The 24123-nt window shown below is 35.3% G+C and overlaps 1 protein-coding gene across 6 annotated transcripts in view; it reads right to left on the reverse strand.

The window, feature by feature from the left end:
* Positions 1-24123, reverse strand: part of PHF3 (PHD finger protein 3) — a 79245-nt gene that overhangs the window by 13398 nt on the left and 41724 nt on the right. For 5 of the 6 annotated variants that reach the window (XM_046639288.1, XM_046639291.1, XM_046639287.1 and 2 more), the window contains 9 exons: positions 21789-21950; positions 15805-17599; positions 9853-10162; positions 7845-8028; positions 4655-4799; positions 4416-4572; positions 3063-3179; positions 1231-1362; positions 531-666 (listed from right to left, as the gene is read on the reverse strand). In XM_046639288.1, the coding sequence (XP_046495244.1) occupies positions 531-666; positions 1231-1362; positions 3063-3179; positions 4416-4572; positions 4655-4799; positions 7845-8028; positions 9853-10162; positions 15805-17599; positions 21789-21950 (3138 nt within the window). Of the gene's footprint in view, positions 1-530; positions 667-1230; positions 1363-3062; positions 3180-4415; positions 4573-4654; positions 4800-7844; positions 8029-9852; positions 10163-15804; positions 17600-21788; positions 21951-22882; positions 22907-24123 lie in introns of those variants that run through there. The other variant, XM_046639292.1, reaches the window with a different exon arrangement.

The raw sequence follows: 24123 nt of genomic DNA on the forward strand, positions 1-24123 counted from the left end.
ACTATGGTTTCTCTTAAGCCTGGATAACATCTAAGTTTTTCACCACTATATTCTCTAACACCAGCAAAGTACCTGGCAAGGAGTAAGATCTCGATAAATATTTATTGAATGAATGACCAAAGATAAGAATACTAGAGAAAACGTCATTTCTGATTTGTTTCATTTGGTATATATAACAATAAAATACAAATGTTATTTCCCACCTTCACTTAGTAAATGACAGTACCATCACCACTGCCCACAACTTCCAACGTCTATTCTAATGGTTAAATTCTAGTCATTTGACCCTGGGTTGCTAAAGTTCAGGTCTTATATAATACAATTAATTCTAGATAGTAAAGTACACTACAGTATCAAACTATAACCCAACCCTGAAGACCAGTCACACAAAACATGTGCTACTCCTCAAAGGGAGTGAGTGGGGGCTTCACCACCAATACTGGGAAAACAAAAGCCTACTTACATTACAAATACAAGCATCTCCCTTTCAAAATGAAAGCGACATTTTAGGAAGAAAAATTTCCAATTACCTATGCAAATTTTGCAGTTAAGATCAAAAAGATGCTGTCTGTGTTGACTAGTGGTATCTTTAGACATTGAGTCAACCTCTTCTTTCTGTTTTTCAGATCCTTCTGTCTTCTCCAATGACTTATTAGCTGCAGGTTCCTAACAGCAGTGAAAGTAAAAATTAGTTTCAGCAGATAAAATTTGGCCTCAACTATTAAAATCAACTTCTATTTCGTACTGATATTTTTCCAAAATGAAACTGTTCCATTCATAGGTTTTCTTTAAAAAGTAAATGCTAGATTATGATTTAAAATGCAGCAAAAATTTAAACATTCCTCATTCTTCCAGGCCTCTAACAAGATTTCATATTATTTCCCCACTGATATTTGAAAATGAGAAAATCTGCACCAGCTTTCAAACTACAGTCTGCATAAGAAGCACCTACAGATTTCTAGGCCTACTAAGGAATTAGCTAAGTCATAAAAACCCCAGGAATCTACATTTTAACAAGTGTGTAACCAGTGCCTGTGATGCAGATAGTCTGCACACTACATACAGAGAAACAATAAACACTCTCAAAAAAACATTAAACCAATAAAATACGCTACTTTAAAATACACACATTTTTAAAAATTCTTCTTTCTACTTTAAGAACATTAGGCAAATAAACCTTTCTGAATGCTGTTTGAGCACTATAAAACATGACATTTTTATTATCTTTACCTGAATCTCCATGGCTGCTTCCTGTTCTTTCATTGGGGCATCACTCTCAATCTCTATTTCACCTTTATGAGTTATTTTTGTGATGGGTCGTCTTTCCACTTCTCTCTGCTCTTTCTCAATCATCTCTATAGTCTAACAGGAAATATTTTGAAGAAATACTTCATGACTAAAAATATATATTTATAGCTTTAAGTAACGGTTAAGAACTTATCTCAAAATAAAAGCATCAACACAGATGATTTTAATCTTTAGGTCGTCTCTCAAACAACCAACATATACTGGGCACTTATATACGCCCGAGATGGTTTTAAGTGCTGGGGTTATAAGAATTAGACCCCATACCTCAGCCTGGTGAAGTTCACATGTACACTAACCAGAGGTAATTGAAGTGCAATGTAATTTGCAAAGTGATGAAACAGGATATTTATATTTAAAATTTACTTTCTGATTTAGTATCCTAGCAGCTGCCACCGGTAAATGAGAACTATCTTCCTCTTCCATTCCTAACTTGATGTCCTAACATCCTCCACAGTAGCAGAAGTTTACCCCAACACCAACAATTACCAGGTAGTCCCCTATCCTCTGTCTCCTGACTGAGCACACTTTGTGGCAGTGATAATTCACAGTTGAACAAGCTCAGCAACAAATCATAATAATTAAGCAAGTGTAACAAGAACTAGTAAAAGATAACTGTGAGTGGGAGGGATTAAGGAAGGTAAAGATGAATTCGGTCATTTATCTCGCCTTTGTTAAGTGCAAATCATCCTTTAAAGAAAGAAAGCAGGTACATGTCCTAAAGAAAGAATAAGTTGGTCTTCAATGCAGATGATACTTGCAGCCACAGTTTCAAAGCAGAAGAGAGGCATGTGCACATTTGGGATATGGAGAAAAGAAAAGGAGATGATAATATTTTCAAAATAAAAGAAGAGCAGAAATTACATAGGGTCAATGTAAAGAAACACGTGAATAATATATCAAATCAAGGTCTCTTGTACTTCAAACTAGACTTGGCAGGAGATCCACACGGAGGCTTCATGCCTATGACGCAAGTAAGCAGAATGGAGAAAAGAAAGGTGAAAATCATGCAGAGTTAATGTGAACTGCAAGGAACCCAGATTTTCTGGAATAAAGGGCTAATTATTCTGAGGCCATTGTAATAAAAACAGTGGATAATGTGGCTATCTCACTATCATGATAACTCTAAATAACATATTCACTTAATCTTCAAGAGTATTTCAAGTTCACACCCCCCAGCTGAAAACTCTTGGCATCAGTGACTTTCAGAATTTTTCAGTTTTAAAAATGCAGTCTGGTGCACATACTATACATGTTACATAACATTCCAGTTAGGTCTGGGACAGTGCTACTTAATTAAACACACAATATTTCTGTGAATATCAACATTCAGACATGACGATTCAGGTCAGGTTTTATCAATAAACTCGTTACAGGGAAAGACCTTATTCTTCAGAGCTTTTGACATTTGAAATCTTGAATAATAAGGAATTGTAAACCTGTAAAATTTTCATTCTGACAATCTGGCTCTACAAATTACCAATATTCCTAATACTTCAAACAATGCTTTTGAAAAGTGTAGACGTGATTAAGAAAAGGTGCATCTACTTTCCCATCTTTCTGATTTACAAAGTATATTAACAAAACACAAGGGAATTATGTAACCTGACAACTGGAGGAAATGAGAAAAAAGCAGCAGAGATCAGGAAAAACAAAAAGACAGAATTTAAGAAGTAGGTTAATGCAAGGTAAGTAATTAGAAGGCTGAAAAATATAGGTTTTGATATATTCAAATACATATTCAGAGATAATCTTACATGTCGGTTTTCTCTTCGTCTCCAAGCAGCTAATTCTTTAGAAGCTAGTTCTTCTGGACTCATTCGGATAAGATGATCAGGGGTTACTTCTCCTTTCAGTACTTTTTTAAATAATATCTGGAAATATTTAAAAATGGGAAAGAAAGGGGATAAAAACATTTTAAAAAGAAAGAGAGAAGCTGCTGTATAGAAACTTGTAAAAAATAAAGATGAAATCTAATTTACAAATGTTCAATGATTTACTATTACCTACTACAAAGAGAATAAATGACAGCCTTGTATTCTAGAAATTTATCATCTAAGGCAGCAAAATACACATTTCACATAAAAATCAACACATAATGGAGAAGCATGTACACTGGAACTATTATAACACCTATCCAAAAGTTGTATTAGGTCTTCCCAGGACACACTCTGTCAGAACAACCAACCGATGGTACAGCAACATGCTACATAAAACAACTTCACTCAACATGAGGCTTTACTATTTTTAAGATTTCACATGTTTAAATTTTAACAGGCTTGGAGGGGACTCCAGAGCAAAGAACCAACTGCAAAAAAGAAGCCTAAAGGAAATAAATATTTACTTATTGAAGAAAAGCTTCCAGATTATATCATCCAAGAAGTAACTGATGCCCTGGACTATCACGGCAGATTGTACAATGCAGAATTTTCTTAAGTAGCTGTTAGTATACTTCAAGAAAACACCTCAAATCACATACTACAGCAAATATCATACAAGTTGGCAAACTGATATCACTTATGTGAAAATCTTGTAAAACTTAAGCAAATATGCAAGGAGTTTGCATCCACAAACACACAGCTTTTCGATTTCCTCTAAGGCCCAAACGAGAAATCTGAGGAAAAGGATTCAATTAATGTTTACTCCACTGCTAAAAGATACTTAGAACTAAAGTCATATTCAACTTAAGAAAAATGTTGTAAAATAGTTTACCAAAATATAATTAATTTTCTTAAGGAGGGTAGCTCAATCTTCACATTTAAATCAGAAGCATTAATATAGTGTTATGAATTTTGATTTAACAGAGTTTTTGAAGAACACATATAAATGAATTTTTTATAAATGAGATTAAACATGGGACATAAAGGAAAGAAAATTCACATAAATCAGGGTGAGACAGATTTAATATTTTATATTTTAGTAAACTCATTGTATAATACTAGTCGCCACTGTGCAGAATTCATAACTCGGTTCAGTAGCAAAAGACTTGTAAGTTATATGGTCTCGCTCCAAGAAATAAATATAGCTCTACTGTATAAAATCTTAAATCCCTATATATTCAGGAAAGTTGGAAGCATAAACATCTATAAACACGAACAAAACAGACTTACATTGTTTTTAGGATCTTTCAGATTGAACATCAAACTTCTGTATTTGTTCTTATATTTAGCATCTGTGTCCCGAAAAAAACAGAACAGCTCTTTTTCAATTTTTGTGGCAACTTTTGCTGCCTTTTCCTCTGGTACCTTCAAATTTGAGTCTGTAAGTCTTAAAATTAGAATAATTGAATTATTTTTCAAATACATGAAGCAGACATCATTCAACCTTCTGCAATGATAATGTGTGTTACCTTTTCATAAGAATGTCTTTGAGGGAATGTCTGACACTCTGTCTGATCTGGTCTGCAGAAGGCTTGGACGTAGAAGCAGGAGGAGGCACATTAGGCACTCCCTTTTCAATTTTCTTCTTTTTCATCTCTTGCCTCTCATGAGCACCTAATTTAAATAAGTATCAAAATGTATTAAACTGATTTTAAAAAGATAGTTTTCTTTTTAATGCATACTATTAGTTTATAAACAAAATTGATTAAAAATCATTATTTAGACATAAGATCAAAACTCATATTCCATATTGAAATATTCCTGACATTGAAATTCTGATCTGTGTACGATAACGGTTGTTAACCAGACTTACCGTGGTGATCATTTCATAATATAGTTATGCATCGCTTAACGACAGGGATAAGTTCTGAGAAATGCATCATTAGGCGATTTTGTTGTTGTGCAAATACCACAGAGTGTACCTACACAAATCTACACGGTATAGCCTGCTACACACCTAGGCCACATGGTACCAATCTTTTGGGACCATCATCATATATGAGGTCTGTCATTGACTAAAACGTCATGATGCAGCGCATGACTATATATAGTCATAATGATATCAAATCATTATGTTGTACACCTGAAACTAATATGTTGTCAATTATACCTCAATTAAAAAAAGGAAATTCTAATTTAAATAAATTTTAATTAGAAATTAAGTGACTAATAAAAAGTGGTCCTAAAGCTATATAATGTATATACCCTTTCCCATTTTAGATAATGGTTTTTAAAGCTGGTTATTTTTCAAATATCCACATTAATCAACTTTTAAAAAACTATTTAGAAAATTTGATCTGCACTTATTAGGTGAGCAGATAATTTAATGACCTTACTAGTACCACAAAACTGATGAATCTCCTCTGGTGTTAAACCAATTGTGCTTGATATTGTTACCCTGAGTGTTTAGCTTCTCAAATGATTTTTCAGTCCATCATTACTAATTCATGTGCATCTCCAAAATCTCAATGCCAAACATCCCACTACCCTGACCTTCAATCATACCTTATTTATTCTAGAATCTCATCATTTCAACAACTCTTAAATCTATCATTTTTACCAGTCATAGCCTCACTTTCCCACATAACCAACTTCGATTAGATAGCTACAAATAGCTGAAGACAACCAGAGGAAAATAAACACTGGTGCTGACAGATTTCACTTTAAATCTCAAGTAGATAACTCAATCTGCTACCCTAATCCTACTAAATTTTCCTAGTAAATTTGCTCTTCCACTTTCAAAGTATCTATTTTATACTTCCTCTCCTCTCTTCTCAAACCAACAATAACTCCTTCCCCAACTTCAACCTCAACTGATTTTCTTCTCATTTCACTGAAAAAACAGAAAAATGTCAGCTATCACATCTTCCCATCACCAAATCTACTAACCCACCTGTATCCATCCAGCCTCCTACCACAGTCTTCCCTACTGTTACAATGGATGAGCTGGCCTTTTCTATGACCAACTCCTCTATGTGGATCCTGTCCTCTCTTGTCTCTTCACGGACTTTGAACTTCAACTATCAGGTCTCTCTCCTACATCAAATTCTCTCTCTCTACTGGATCATTCCTGTTAATCTAACAAACATGCTATAATATTTCATTAAAAAAAAATCCTTGACTCCACAGCCACCTCTGGCCACCACACTATTTCTGTTCCCTTTAACAGCAAAATTCCTGAAAAAGTTATCCATAATCAGTATCTCCAGTCCCTCACTTTCTATTCTTCCATGAGCCACTACATCTGGCTTTTGTCCCTACTACTCCACCAAAATCATTCTAGTCAAGGTCACCAATGATCGCCCTTTCACTAAATCACATATTTAACAATGTGTTCATCTTATTAGATGTCCAGACAGCATCTGAGTTGATCATTCCCTCCTTGAAACTTCATCTGGCTTCCAGGCCACCGTGGTCTCTTAGTTCTCTTACCTCACAGGCCATCCCCCTCTTCTCCCAAATTCTAAATGCTGATGTGCCCAAAGGGCTCTGCTTCTGCCTCTTCATCAGTGAACCCTCTCTGTAGCTGTTTATAGCTAAGTCCATGATTTTACATAACAACTGTGCATGATAAATCCCAAATTTATACACCATCCTCTAAAGTCTTCTCTCAGCTCCACACTCATCAGCCAAAGGTTTACTCAAAAATCTCTACCTGGATGTTTAATAGGCATTTCAAAGTTAAAACGTCCAAAACATCATTTTTCAATTTTCCTCCTCAAATCTTCTTTCTCATCTCACTAAATAGCACTAACATTTGTCTAACCATCTACTATGACTCTTTCTTTCACCTACCTATATCTAATCCATCAGCAAGTTCTGTCAACTCTACTATAAAATACATCTCAATCTGACCAATTCTCACTGCCTCCATTGTACCTCTGTTCCAAGGTACCGTTTCTTTCCTAGGATACTGTTAAAGGTTCCTAACTAGTCTACCGCCCTCTCTCCTATCCTCCTACAGTCTGACCTCCAGAGGAGAAAGCAGAGTGACCCATCATTCCCTTGTATGAAGTCCTTTTAAGGTTTCCCATGACATCCAGAATGAAACATAAACTCTCTGCCATGGCAGCCTCAAAGTCCCACACAATTTTTCTGAACTCATCTGCCACTACCATTCTATCCCTTGTGTATTACCTTCCAATCACTCCACAGTGGCTTTCTTGCTCCTCAAACGCCACGCTTGTTTTTACCTCAAAGCCTTCAGACCGGCTGTGCCTCCTACTTAGTCCTTCCTCCAAAACAACTTCACATGCCTTCAAAACCCACCTCACAAGTTACCTCCTCCCTTCTATCTCAAACAAACTCCCACCACTCTCCTCGACTGACTCTCTACCCCATTATCCTAGTTTTTCTTCACAGTACCTAAATTCTGTAAAATAGCATACCATTTTCTTACCTGTCTACTTGTCTCAGCCTGTCTTCTCCCATCAGTACCTAAGTGACGAGAGGGCAGGAGCCCCACCTTATCAAGTTCATTAGTACGCCCCCAGAATTCAGAGCAAGAGTTGTTAATCTCAAGGAAGGGCAATCACCTAAACTATTTATACTGCCACGAAAATGTTAAAATTTTAAAATTTCCCTAAATATATGCATTGATAGTGTATAAAATAAAAAATAAATATATTAGTATATAATAATTTCTAATTATCTTACTACCTGATTTGGAAACTTTTTCTCCTGTGCAAATAACAGTTGTAGACTCTTTTGGTATTTTTTCACTTTTTTCTTCTGAGGATCTCCGAGGTAAAACTGGTTGTCCCATCTTTCGAAGAGGAGCTAGCTGCCATTTTTTGATTTCACTATCTCTACATTCTGATGAGCTTTTGCCTTCACCAGATTCCTGGAAAAAACAGCATTTAATTCATTAGAATGAAAATTTAATCATAAAGCAAGCCTCAAGAGTATGTGGATGAAAAAAATTAAATCTAATTAGTATTACAACATATCGTGATATCAAACATATTCCATTCTTTAGCCCAGTAACTGTTTAAAGGGTTTCAATCAGTGCTATATACCTAAGTCTGGTGCCATGTTTGGCACACAAGAGAAACTTAATAAATGGTTCAATATAAAATCTAAGGATATGACGTAATATTTAAAAAGCAAATTCCACAAACTAAAATTAGATTCAACAGTTCCAAATAAGATTCAACAGTTCATCATCAAAAAGAAAAGGAAGCAGTAATCACTCAGATAGCACAAGCATTTACAAAGTCAGACTAACCTCAGTTCCTGCTCTGATTCAGAGAATGATAGAGGGGTTTCTCAAAACATTTACAATATTAATGTTTTATAATGTCTTTTCAGACAAGATGGAGACAGCTCAGCTAAATGACAATAAGCTATATCTCTAAATGGCCAAGAAATTGTACCCAAGACGTGATGATTAATAGTTAACGATAAATAGTAGCTTTCCAAAGGCGTGCTAGAAACTGTTCTCAGTGGAGCTCTCAGTTCTATATTATCAACTATTTTGGTGCTAATCAAATCAACAAAGCAATAGCAAAGGTGAGGACATAATCTGACTCAAACAGCCTTGGCAGACGGAAAATGTCAGATGCCACAAGGATTTGGCAAATTGGAACTTAATCTAGATTTGTCATATAAGGAGGGTCTAAAAGAACTGAGTTTGTAAATAATAGAGAAAATTTTGGAGAAAACATGCTTATGCTCTTCAATCTGAATGGCTGGACTAAAAGATTCCCAAAGTTCCTTCCAACTCTACAATTCACATTCGTTGTCTTCTGGATTATTACACTTGACCATTCACATACATTTGTTGCCACTGTGTTTCCTCCCTAGCACTATCTATTAAGAATAACAAATCAATGATTAGAAAAATAGCAGGTAATACAAAAGGAAACAATGAAAATAAAGAAAATTTAATCAGATGAAGTGCTGTGTCCTTTATACATTTCTTTTGTAACTGACTAAATATCTTGAAATTTCTATAGTCATGCACCTCATAATGATGTTTCAGTCAACGATGAACCACATGTATGACTGTGGTCCCATAAGATTAATACCACACAGCCTAGGTGTGTAGTAGGCTATACCTAGACACTTCTCAGAACACACCCCCATCGTTAAGCAACACACAACTGTATCTGGAAAATATTTTTAGAAGTAGCTAAAAATATAAGATGAGGGAAAACTGTCAACTTTTTAAGAGTTCATATTTTAAGAGAAAAATTATGAGGTGAGGGTTCCAAGCAAATACTAGGACAAAGGTCAAAAGAATTAAGATTACTTTTCCTTACAAAGAGAAAATAACTCTTCCACTTGAAAATAATAATGCCAAATATGGTTTAAGGATTACTAGATATCTATAGACTGAAAAGCTTTTTAAAAAACCTTGTCAACAAGCACAATTTATACTTAACACCACAAGATCACACACACATCCTACCACAGAAAATCCAAGTTCCAAACTATAGACTAGAAATAGCACAAGACTGTAAGAAATAAGACCTGCATATTCTGAAGATGTCATTACCCGGCTTCACCACGACTGCCAAAATATTTCAAATAAGAACTCATCGCTTTTATGGAAAAATAAATTTGAAAATGTACACTAGAACAATGAAACCTAAAGAGAAATTCCAAAGTCTCATGGTCAGTCCATACGTTCTTAAATAAGAGAATGCATGAATGAGAAGCTCACCCGTTTTAAAATTTTGACCTTGTGCTTCACTGTATCATCTACATATTTGGCTTTGTCATTTGTTGGTGTGTGCTTTGATAACCCAAGCTTCTCATGTTCCATTGTTTTATCTTCACTATGGACTTCAACTTTAGCTTGGTTTTCCAAAATATCTGGATCTACTATTTCAGTCTTTTTATCTTCTTCAGCACAACATTTCACACACACATATTCTTTGTCTTCCTCTCCCATTTGCTGTGCTTGGGAAAGACTTAACCCAACACAATCACCATGAAACCAGTCATCACATCTCCCACAGCCAACCATAAACCTGGGGGGGAAAAAAAAACTTTGACTTGATATATTGTCTTAAAAACCAATGTCAAAAGTGACCCTAAATTATATTTTCCGTATTTTATTTTCTGATATTTTGCACGTTTTCCATCTTTACCCATTCTATCAGTTCAACATGGAGAAAGTTTTCAAAGAAAAGAACATGTTATGAAAATGGAACTTTTAAGAAGTTAAACATTTCCCCTCTGGTATGAATGAGAAAATACTGGGGAAGAAAAAGAAACAAAAAACAACTCCATAAGGATGAAAATAAAGGGCAACTGACCTTTTGTAAACTAAATAGAATAATAAAATACAAAATAACGGTATTTCTCCACTGAGAAGTGGTAAGACCTGTGATAAATCTGATCACAGACAATCCATCAAAGTTACATTTACCTGAAATCATGCATAAAATAGAGAACCATTTTTCTAATGAATCCTCTTAAATGACCAAAAAACCCAGACAGCAACAAAAATGCAGCTCAAAAACTAACACAAAGGAGTCTCTCAAATTTTCTTAACACCTTAAGTATGTAACTATTCTTTGAGCTCAAAATATTATGGCTCACGGTGTCTCAATGATTTAGCTGAAGAATCTTGCTACTTACTTACTTACTGACCATGTGCTTTAGATAATAAACTTGCTTTCCCAAATAAAGATCGGTATTATATCTTAAGATGAAAATATTAACATTCAGGCTGATTTTTTTTTAATTTCCAATCTCCTTATAAAAGTTTTCCCCTTTTTTTATCTAAAAAATAATTTCACTACCAATGAAGTCCAGGGACATGAGATTTATGACCCTAAAAAGCTTCTGTTTTTCTAACTTAGAATATCTTGAGTTACTTTTGAATAAAACGGCAACTCAGCTGTATAAATGGCAATTTGATGGATAAATTATCTTTTTTACACACTTTTCAACTCATCATAAGGAAAACTACAAAGCTCACAACCACATTTAGCATTTTCCTCTTTTCTTCTTCAGGTTAGTAATTTAGGGTGTTTGAAAGATTAAGATAGGGGATTTAAGTATATTCTTTAATGATTTAAAGACTTTGTGCTGATTTTGTTAAGAATAGTGGCACCAGCAAGTGTCAAAACTCCTTTTAAAAACCTGTGGTCCAATAGAAAGATGAGTGATATAGCTAACATATATCAGAGCTGTTTCAATGTCGGAACTATAAAAACCAGAAGACTGAGTTTGAATCCCTACAGGGTATCTGGAAGAGTCAGACCTCATTCCTCATTCCTCAATAGCAGTACTCTCTCCTATTTCTCGTGTGCCTTGCTATTGTGCACCGCATTACTGCCTTGCATTAAAGAAACTTGACTTCCTCATGTCTACAATTCACCATCCTTTATCCTGAACGATAATGCCTATGTTGGCTTTATCAGAGAGGTCGTCATCTCCCCAGTGATTCATTTGATTTTGGGGGGGGAGGGAGGAACTCTCATGCTTTACTTTTTTTTTTTAAAAGAGAAAGTTTTGGATTCATAAGCCTAGTAAGAAAACCTTCAAACAATGTGATATCTGCTTGCAAAACAGAAACGGATTTTCAAGCTTTGGGGAGATTTTAGATGGGCCCATGTTTCAGTTATACAGATCTTCCAGTCAAGAAAAAAACAAAAAGTTTGAAAAATACAGGTGCTTAAAAGTTCTTCTATTTCAGGTTGGAAAGTCCTAAGAACTGCTATTTCTTGAATGCAACTATCTAAGATGAACGTCTTGGAAATACTGAAGGAAACCTAATGGTGATTCCCCTTTATTTCCACATTCAGAGTTGCTCTACGAATCTTCAATGCAAGGCTGGATAGTTGCAGTGAGACACTACTTAAAAACCCACACTATGACCATGGCCATGCTTTTGCCCCAAATCCGATTCTAAATACCAGGTTGTAAAGCACATATTAACGAATTTCAAATTTTTATTTGATTTAACCAAAGAGTAGTTTTATGATCATGAAGCTTATTACTTTACCATGTCTCGTTTTACTTTAGAAATGTTTTCTCAAACTTGAGGGTCTAAAAAGCAAATCTCTAGTGCCATTTACAGATGTATCTTAACAGTTTAGATTTTATGTTAAAATAATGTGGTTAAATAAAATTCTTAGACTTCAAGGGAAAAAAAATGACATCAGTAAGAATAATTTCTGTATTTCCTAGGGGAAAACATAATTGACTTGAAAGTGAAATTGATTACCCAAAAACGTAAATATGGATTACTTTTAGGTCTAAAACTTAGAAGTACTATGAACTTTACGAACCATACTTAAAAAAAAATGGCCTATCACAAAAAGAGAGAAGATATTTTCTTCTCTTTTCATATTATTCTTCATGGTTTTAAAAATGGGAGTGGGAGGGTGGATCACATAGCTAACAGATTACTCCTCCACTGTCTTCTCTGTCCTTGAATTTCTGATTACCAATACGGAAAACCACATCAGGAAAAGATTATAGCCTGGATATTAAATCTTTCATTCAAAAAAAAAATCAGTGCTGTGTGGAATTCAGCTCTGATCAATTAATTGGACCAAGTCAGCACGAATCACTTAAATGGAAGAGTCCAGAAAAATTTATGTTGTGTTCTCCCACTGTTACATGTTCATACACAAAATTTAAAATAAAGGTAACAAACTAAACTAGATCTACTATAAGATAACTAAAAACTAATTTAAAACTCTAATCCTAACTCTGATCATTTTGGCATAAGCCAAAACATATTCTTAGGAAATTTTCAAGTTTCTTCAAAGTAAACCAGAGAGGCAACATTGAGATGTCCTGTTCCTAGCAAACTCATGTCACAAATCCACTAACAATGGAGCTGTTAGGAGATGGGCCTGCAGCTCTGACCACTCCCTTCTCATGACAATCCAGGCCACGTTACTGTGAACATATTTGTACTCATTCTTCTCTAAGATGAAAGGATTCTGTTCCCCAGAAACACTTTTGTCACTAACAATCTAATCTGCAGAGAAAAATACTTATCAAACTCTTACAATCTTGAGAAAAACTGGTATCATTTATTCAAGGAGAAAATTTCCCTCTCAGAAAAAAGTTTCTTGTTTGAATAAAAAGCTATAAATCCATTCTAAGGAGATTTTTGTTTGTTTGTTGTTAAATTTCATTCAATATACTAATCTTTTATAACTGGGCAAGAAAGTGTAATACGAACTAAAGACACAAACGTCTTCTGCAGAGGTAGGAATACTAGAAACTACAAGGCAGATGATATGAAACGAACCAAGACGTCCTCCTTCCAAAGTCACTGACTTATGTTGAAAAGTTCAAAGATCACATTTAACAAAAACGAGTATTACATAGTCTACTTTTTAAAATAATGAATATACTTTTGTTATAAGGGTGAATCAGGAAAACGAATGGAAGCAAAAAAAGCAGTACGATGTGTAGTTAAGAGTCAATACCTACTGCCTTCAGGGCATGTTTGGAAGTTGCTTATGGTCAAATATTACATTTAGCCATGCCACGAACAAGCCTATATTAAAAAATATTAATTTCCCACTGGAAGTACACACAGGAAAGCTAACCTCAGTGGCAATATGGGTAAAATGCCAAAGAGTTAAAATAGTCTACAGGAGCACAGCTGCTACAAGTGCTGGAAAATGTCATATTAACAAATAGCTTTCAGTGTGGCTAGCACATGAGACCACAGAGACGGATGAAAATGATTTCCAGATATGCCTTCCTAATAAATTCATACTCTTACACATGGATTAAAATAGGAAAATCATGCTGCATGACAGGTGCATTTTTTGAGCAACCTCAGGGTATACAAGCACAATGCATAAAAGCAGTAGTGAAGACTAGTTAATATGTAAAGAAAACACAATCAGCTACTCAGGCTTCTTTATTCACAAAATAAAGTAATGTGAAATGTTATGTGATGTGAAAGGCTGCTTCCAAAACAGATTGTTTGCAATGTTATATTATTCATGTCAATACACAGGGTGAACTTAAAAACCCTACACATCTAATATTCTAAGTCATCTTCCAGACTGGGGCAAGGAAACTTTAGGTTTTATAGAGTAGATCCAAAAGGCAGTATTAGGTAAAAAACTGCAGGACTTAATACAATGTTCATTTTAGGAAAATAATTGTGGATGTTGGTAAAGTGACTGTCATCATAAAAAGCCTGGGCAAACTCCTGAGGACCTAGCCGTCAGAACAGAAGTTTATCTATAAAAAAGCTAAATTATGACATATTTAACATGGCTTCCAACTCCAGGCCAAGTGTCATCTCGGAAGCTCACTCACTCTAAGGCCACATGCCAATGTGATGATTTTTAGAAGATTCTGGCAGGGAGAAAAGGGCTGGTTTAAAAGAGCACTTAAACTAGCACCATCCAGCCCTAATTCTCTTAGGTCTGAAAATTTATCAGGCTCACTTTAGAATATCTGAAGAAGGTGTTTTAAATAAAAAAGCATAAAGAACACGTAAGTGAGGGCGAATTAGCACTATATTCAAACAAGTCACAATCTGTAAAAATGGAATATGGTGTTATAAAGTAACTACTGACACTAAAAATAGGCCACAGGCTGAATCACAAATGAAGAAATCCTTTGACATAAAACTTATTTTTTACAGAATAGCCCCAAGACCTCCCAACCCTCTCCCCAACCACCACCACCCCCCCACACCAAAATAATCTATTACAACATACTTCACTCAATTGTCCCTCCCTAAAGAATTTCATTTCTATGTAATCTGATAGTGCTGGGAAAAGTCATTCTAACATTTACTTTGATGAGTAAGAAGATTACAATGGGCAAGTTACAATGTTCTTTATCCTAATAATGGTGATGGAAGTTCAACAGCCATCTGAACACTTGAACAGGATAATCTCGTAGCTGCAAACTCCACTTCATCTCGTTTTCCTTTTCTTAAAAAGCAGGCAAACAAAAATTACATGGGGGGCAGAGGGGCAGCAGTGTCATAAAATATAAAACACTGAATCTTTAGGAAAGGAATGCCGAAGAGGAGTGCTAAAACCACTTCTTAAAAGATTAGAATTCACAAGAAATCCTTCAAATCACTAAAACATTCAAAAAAGAAAGAACTTTCACTCCATTCCATGTTACATACAAAATTCACCTGAGTAATTAACAGTTTTAGTTATCAAATTTCATTCCAAGGTCAAGTTTGATGAAGTGGTAGTGTTAAGTCATAGTATGCTTCATTTTACAAAAAAAAAAAAAATCTTCAAAAGAAAAATAGAACTTCCATTACAACCTTCATATTTTATTACTAGTTCTTCTCAAGCCAAATAAAATAATATATAACTTACAGACCCAAAGCAGTGTAACAATTTTCTGATTAGCAGAAAGTTTCTTTTTCAGATGCAATGACTAAATTACACTAACAGGTTACAATGACAAAACACTTCCATATATACCAGACGTTAGTCAGGCTATGCTTTTAAAATGTTCTAGGATGATATATTTGTAAATTCAGTGGCTCCATCTTTCTATCATTTATCCAGGATTGATGAGGGGTTTTGCTTCTGTAAACGTCCTTGTATATGAAATAACTTCTCTCTACAACAAGTTCTCACACTAACCCCACCCTAGAAAAGCAATTTCTCTTCACTATACACATCACACATGCACACACACACACCTGTTGCCATGTGGTTTTTTGCAAAACCCACACTGCTTGCTGGGAGTCCACATGTATCTGCTTTCCAAAGCAGAGCCCTGCTCGGAGCCTTCTCTCTTCACGGTCGCTATGTTGTCTGGAATGAACAACGGTGGCTCATCCAAAGAAATACTTCTGCTGCTTCTTCTTTGGCGGGGTTGCAGGTTCTTCTCAGATTTTTTTAGTTTCAATTTATCCTCTTCCTTCAAATGCTCTACACCACCAGCATGTTCTAGCTCTTCCTTCCCGTGGCTACTGGTCTTCCCTGCTGGGGCCGGCTGCTGCAGGGGCTTCTGGCACTGCTTCTGGCTGGACGGTAACAAATGTCCAGTTGGTGTGGGATGAGGAGGCTCCTTAGAGCAACCGGGGTGGCCGTGAGGCTTCTCACTCAAAGAGGGAGTGAAGGGTTTGGGCATCTGTACTGAATTTTGATCCTGTGATGTTTTTTTCAATATAGAATGAGCTTGATTTTTCACAGATTTAACCCCAGAATTGCAACTCTGAATCTTTGCATCCTTATCAACTTGTTTTTTTCTCACTTTGACTGGCCTATGAAAATTTTGCTGAGATTCTGGTTCATCAGCATTTCGTTTCACACTTTTCACGTTAACTTTAGTTTTGTTATGCATTAATTCGTGCTTTGCTACCACGCTTTTTTTCAGAGTATCTGTGGCCACGTTTTGCTTAGAATGAACTACGGGTTTTGTATGTTTGGATTTCACGTTTTTGGACTCTAAGCAAGAAACACTACTTGACTGGCTGCTTCTATCATCCTGAAGGTTTGCTGTTTCATGAGACTCCATTTTAACACTTTCAACAATATTCAACTGTGTTGAATTGTGGTCAGGTGCATCACAAATAGCACTTTCTAAAATATTACTGTCTGGTTGAAAAGCACTAGTGTTAACCATCTCTAAGTTTGATTTATTAAATTCAGTGTTCTCCAACTGCTTATCATTAGACTCTGTGTCTTTACAATAACCCAATGATTCTATTTCATGTCTATGAAGGGAGTTTTTAGCTTTATCAGCAACTTCCATGTTATTCTTCAATTCCAAATTACATTCATTTACTTCATCTAAAGAACTAGATAAATCTACAGGGTTCTTTTCTGTCTTATCTGGACTTGTACAAGCAGCAACACCAGAAACAGCAGCACAAGATGCAGGTTTCTCAATAATTTGGTCATCTGCGTGGGATAATTTTACCGTCTCCTTTGACTCTTGTTCAACTTTTCCCTTTGCCCTCATTTCTTCAACGATAGTCTCATCCATTTTATCTGAAACAGAATCATTCTGTTCATGTTCTTCTTTATCTGAAAACTTAAACAATGGGGTACTAACAGTATTGATTTTACATTCCATCAGAGCTTCATTTTTCTTTCCTTCAATACTGACACAAGTTTCTGAAAGGAGTGGACAATTTAATTCATGAGATGGCACATTTGCTTCTCCCTGATTATTACATTTCTGCTTAGACTCTAATCCAGCTTCATCCTTCATTTCAAGACAAGATGACACTGAAGAATGACCTGAAGACACTGACACTTCTGGTACCACTTCACTTTGTCCAATATGTCGGCTGCTCCTTCTGCTCTCTTTATGGTATTCAGGTTTCGGTGATGTACAAACTTCTTCTTTAATCTGACACCTTTCTGGTTGTTTCACCCCTGCTTTAGGGGCAGACACAGTCTTCCCAGATGCTTTTTTTGTGCTATTTAAAGGTGCTGCATTTGAACGCTTGGCAATAGTGCTTTGTCGCAAACTTCTTACTTGTTCTATCACAAGGGAAAAAATAAATAAAAAAATAACTTAGCTATTTTGCAATGTGTCTTTATTTCAATACAATTTATAATATATCACTTTATTCTGAGCTATAAAATTTATTTGATCATTTCAATGAAAATGGACTGACCAGATACTCATGATGGTGATCGTACACATACATATGTTAAATTTTTTATTTATCAAAGTTCTATAAATTCTGGTTGGGGGAAAAAACTTCTATAAACCTCAGACTAATATTATACCTTACCACGAGAAAGAAATGTTTTCATCAAGTCTCTGTTCTGTAATAAGTAAGCTGTTAGTAAAATAAGCAAAATGAGCTTCCTTTACATTAATGCCTACCTTAAAGTAAGATTGTCATACAGTGTTAAACATTAAATATTTTAAAATATATAAAGCCAAACAAATTCAGGTGCCAGTAAAATCTGAACTAAACCACCTATCACAAACAGGATCTGTGTGAATTTCAAAGCACGGCCTCAAAAGAACTCTAATTCCGGTGTGATTGTGCTTCTCTTCCATCACCATTTTAGCATTCAAGCTATTCCTAAGAGAAGAAATGAAATACACACTAGAGTACTAGACACAGATCAACAAAAAAAGAAACAATTAAAAAGATTTGAACCATGAAAATGCATCATATGGGAAAAATGAGTAAAGTATGAAAATTGAATAAAGCTTCCCACCTTTAACAATACTCCTAACAAGCAATCTATTAAATGAGTTTTTCGTCCTTTCTCTATCAAGATACATCCTCCAGGGGAAGGAGAAACAGAGTGAAAAGAAACTGGAAAGAAAGAGAGCTAAATAATTCACTAAGCAGAAAAACCACCCACAACTCGAAATACAAAATAAGAAGCTATTTCCAAACCCATGCATATCCAATAACTCTGAATCAACTCTGTATGAAAATGGAACACACCAACTAAAGAAAAAAGTCTCCTTCTTTCCAATGCAAAACTCTATTATGTGCCAATATTTAGAACATTTTCCTAATTTGTCATATTAGCACTAAATGGTGAGACTCTTAAAGGAGGTATCATATGTCCTCATAAGCATCCCAGTTTGAACAATAAATTACGTGGTCATCCTAATCTTTGAGACCCTAATTACCCCAGGATACGGCACGATATTCGGTCATTAGGTAAGTACTCAACAACTTTGAAAAATCACTTAGTGGATTATAAATTATTACATGCTCAGATATATAACATTTTTAAATAACTAAGATTTTAATGGTTTATTATCAATATTTAGATGTTTTTAAAACTCTGAAGACAGTTTGTAATAATTTAAAGCTCCACTTTATTTATCTGTCCTGAAATAAAATAAATGAACTTTTAACACCCATTACCTAAGTGACTGCTAAAAATGACAGAGGAATAGCATATTCAACTATGAAGGTATTCAGATAAAAAATTGTTTTCCAGGGACTGGCCCCATGGCCGAGTGGTTAAGTTCTCGCACTCTGCTGCAGGCGGCCCAGTGTTTCGTTGGTTCGAATCCTGGGCGCGGACACGGCACTGCTAATCAAACCACGCTGAGGCTAGAAGGACCCACAACGAAGAATGTACAACTATGTACCGGGGGGCTTTGGGGAGAAAACGGAAAAAATAAAATCTTAAAAAGAAAAAAAAATTTGTTTTCCAAAAGTAACTGATTTATTGAGCAAAGGATAAAGTCACATTTTCTCCTTTAAATATAAACTGCCTTAGTTTGAAGCCTGGCTGTATAGGCCACGCACTACCATTACTTGTCTATAAGGTTCATTCTATTCTTTTCATTAGGTCACAAGCGTATACCAAATAGCTGAATTTAAAAAATTGATTAACAAATATAAATTGAGGAAAAGATGAAAAGATGATAAAGTAAACATATGCATCTAAGTTAATCCACTTCTCAAAACTCCACTAAAGCTATAGAAAAGGCATCAATCTAAAAAAAAAGAAAGAACAGCAGAAGGAAGAAACAGTGACAATTTTGGAAGCTAAACAAGAGATAATCAAGAAGTAACTAACGTTGGAGATCCGAAAAGAGAGAAACACTAAGCTGCCAGTGTTGTCAAGAATCACCACCATTAATACCTCAAAAGGCTTAGGAACTGGTGACCCCAGATGATTCTAAAGTAGGGACAAGAGTAGGTAGTTAAAATAAGGATGAGCTGAAAGCTGTTTAAGCAGCAGTTGGACTGCTAGCTCCCTCTCCCTACTCCATCTCTTGGGTAACTGCCCTTCCCTGCTCCTAATCCAAGACTAGAAGTTTCTTCTCTGGAGAGGGTAAAACAGGGTCCCTAGACTAAAGAAAACCAGGCACAGGTAAGAGTGGCACTAAAGTATACAAAATTTGTCAGATAGAGCGAATTTGTATATACTGAAAGCTGAGACGCCCCAGTCAGCTCTCTACAAGGGCTCCCATAACATGCTAGCAATCTAACAAGCTAAAGGGAACAACAAATTCTGACACCAGGGATTCCTTCAAAAAACAACATAGCTAGATCAGTATACAGGGAGGCTCACAGTTGACAAAACCCAGCCCAAACACTTAAAAGGTCCCATACAGTTTTAGTTCTCTACTCTTAAACATAAGCCAACATTCAAGATATTGCATCCATGAAACAAGACCAGAATGCTACAAAAAGGACTATTCCCCAAACAAAAAAAGAACATTTAGAAATTACGAATGCAAAACTTGATGGAAAAATTAGAGAACAAATGTGAGAAAATTTTAGCAAGTAGAGGAAAAAAACAAAGAGGTGGACAGCAGGCAAGATAAAAAAAATGGAAGGGCCAGTCCCTGCTATCTAATACTTGAATAACAGGAGTTTTAGAAAGCAAAGAGCTAAGAAAATAAAGAAGGGAATTGTCAATGAAATAATTCAAGAAATTTCCCTGGAAGTGAATAATAAAAGCTTTTAAACTAAAAGAACCTCCTGAATACCCAGCTCAATATATAAAATACACCTAACACCATGAAGCATTATGAGAAATATCATAACGCTAGAGCTGAAGAGGAAGATTCCACAAACTTCCAGAAGAAAGTGGGTAACATAGCAAAAAAAAGTAAATCAGAATAAATTTCTCAACAATACCAAATTAGAAGAAAACGGAGCAACACTTTCAAATTTCTGAAGGAAAATGATTTCCAACCTGGAATACTATGCTCAATCAGACCATGATTCCAACACAAAAAGAGATTAAATACACATGCAAACATACGAGGTTTAAAAACATTTATCTCCATGTTCCTTTTCTCACAAAACTACTGGAAGAAGTGTGTCACCAAAATGAAGGACTTAAACCAAAAAGAGAAAATAGGAAATGCAACACAGAAGAGAATCCTCAGAAGAATGGGACAGGGAGATCCTGGATAACAGCTATGCATCGGGCTTCACACACCAGTCCACACAGGAGTAGACCAGAACGCTCCAAAAGATACTGCTTCAGTAAAATGAAAATGACAGAACATCTGATATGCACAAAAGTCTTAAGAAAAGATTTAGACAACTGGCAGAATAGCTGGGGTATAATTACTGACATGTACACAGGAAACTGTGTACCAACACAGAACTATAAGCAAATGATCAAGAAAACCAATTATTAAATCAGAAGACAAAAAGCTGGATAGGAAAAGTAACCGTAGTTTATTAAATGGATCATCTCTAAGAGCATATAGAGTCACTATAACATAAATAATTACTACTGATCTAACAAAATGTATGAGAGGGATGAGAAAATGTACTTTGTGTGATGGGGATGAGAGGAGAAAAGAATGCTACATCTTTGCCATCTGGAGTGGCAAGTCAATAAATGCCTATATCAGAATAATCAAAAAGCAGCAATACACATACATTATACTTAGAGATACGGAAGGAAATACCTAACATTAAATAAATCAGCTCAAAGAGTTAATAGTGGTTTCCTCTGGCAAAAGGGAAATACATAGTGGGGTGGTGAGCACTGGAAACGTACAGAACTAATCAATTCTTTTAATTACGTGAATGTACAATTTCAATAAAAATGTTTAAAAAATTATACCAACAAATTGATACAATCTCAAAATTGATCATTATCAAAATTAGCAAACACCAAGAAAATATGACCTCTGCTCAGAAACTTTACAACCTATCCTATCTGTCCTTACATCTTTGATTTTCTAGCTGGACTTCTTTGGAAGGATTACCTTGTGCCATTAAACGAGGTGATTTTCTTGGTGATCTCACTGAATTTTCTTCCACTTTGTCCCTCAAGTTCCTGTTAGGTAAAATCAGTTCTTCTTCATCAATGGTATCATTGCCACTTTCTTTAACAACTCCTTCATCCATAATATCGTCAAGACCAACCACTAGAAAAAAAACAAGAACGACAAAAAAAATTACTTTAAAAAATATTGGGGATGTTAAGTATTTAAAGGTAGTACAGAAAACATTGTGAGACAGTTAAATGCAATAGTATGTAGTCCTGAAAATCTACGTCTATTCCTAATACATGATATTGTCACCACCAACCTCCCAATTCAGTTTTACAAACTTCTACCTTATGAGGTAGCTAGTCAAAGAGAAGATTAGCTATAATCTTTCTTGATTTGACCCCCACTATCACTCTCACTTATCATTCACTGCACCTTTGTGCACATAATAAGCAACTATAGCTGGAGTACTCAACTATCCAACTTTGGTTAACGTAGTACAAAAGAATTTAATACCCTAAAAAGCTTGTGATTCTAGGTTCATGCTAGAACCAAAAGACTCTAGTTCTAACTAGAATTCTACTAAAGACTTTGTGCTACATGTGTGAGAGTAAGTAATGTAGACATAGCTTTGAGTGGTAGCAAACACACACACACACACACACAAAGAGAGAGAAATGAAAAACATAATGTAACTTCCCCCACCCTCAAATGCCAGGGAAAATGGTGTTTAATATAGCTACATAATTAAATTACCTTTACCTAGTCCAAAGAGAGACAGAGTCATCATTTAATGGGGGGAGGACGAATATGGAAAAGGACTGGGGGACACCGAAGAAAATATAAACACTGTATTTATATTGTCATTGGGTTTATTTCCGTATATAACAAATGTCACTTAACTAGCTGACATACATCAATTCTAAATGTACAATTGTATGAAATCTTGTAAAATGCACACGACTATTTAGATCAGAAGGCCTGGACTCAAATCCCTCCTAAAACACTTAAATAAAACTTAACCAAGTCGCTTAACCTCTCTATCAGTTTATCTCTAAAATGAGAGTAACAATACCTGTCCTACCTACCTCACAGAGCTGTTGTGAGGATCAAGTGAGATGATGTATGAGAACTCACTTTGTAAACTTTAGAGCACTATACAAATGTTAGTTATTATCTTCATCCTAGGGGTTAGAAGGAACCTCAAGAAGTTATCTAGTCCTCATCTCTGTATCCAAGTAGAACTTCATTTAAAAGAGCTCAACAAGATAGTGGTCTATCCTAAAATTTAAAGAGAACAAAATTCTTCATAAATATACTTTCAAATGATACAATATTTTTGAAGAGCAATTTGACGACAGAATTACGAAACTGCAAATATACTTTGACCAATAAATTATAAAGAAAAGAAGAGAGAATGGATTATGAAAACATAATGCTGGCTAGAAAAACATAACGTGATCCTTGTTAGTAACAAGCAAATCAAACGCGTGTCTATGTACATTTAGACAAACAGAAAAAAAGATTAGCAGGAAATAGATTAAAATTATATCAACAGTTATTCTATAAAAGATAAGAATATACTTTTTTCCTGTTTTCCACATTTCCTGCTATATGCATGTATTACTCTCAAATATAGAGCCCATGCTTTTAATCACTATGCTACGCACTAAAAGCTTAGAGAAGAATGTGCTTTAGGAAAATTCATCAGGACTCATTTAAGATATAACTAGTGGAGAAACAGGTGGGGAGCTCGGTTAGAAGTCTATTCCACCACGATGGAATACTTAAGTTGCCACACATCCACACACTCTCAAGGAGTCTTTAACATTAGATTAATAACTCCTCCATGGTCATTTAAAAAAGCAAAATTTAAGATACTTCAATTTTATATAAAAGCATATATACAATATATGCATTACAATATATGCACAGAAATGGATAGGGGGAAAAAGCACCGAAGTGTTATCAGTGATTATCTCTAGCGGTAAGGCAGATGAGGAATTTGTTATACTGTCTCTGTTTTCCACATTTTCTACAATGAGCATATATTTTGAACTGTAATAAAGAGAGAAAGGAACAATTCAAGAGAGGAAAATAGGCCAGGAGAAAAGCAATTAAGGCCTGGTTAACAGCATTTGCTGGTAGGGAGTGAAAAGGTATGTTATAAATTTTAGGGCTACACTGCAAAGCAGAATCAACAGAATTTAGCAAGCCAAACCCAAAGGTCAATTTTTAGGTTTTCTCTTACTGTGTTTCCTCACAGCATCAGACAGAGCTGGCCCTTCTCCCCTTCTTGAATGCCCTTCTCCTCACTTAGTTAGCTTCT

This window comes from Equus quagga, chromosome 15, assembly GCF_021613505.1.
Source record: "Equus quagga isolate Etosha38 chromosome 15, UCLA_HA_Equagga_1.0, whole genome shotgun sequence".
Lineage (NCBI taxonomy): Eukaryota > Metazoa > Chordata > Mammalia > Perissodactyla > Equidae > Equus > Equus quagga.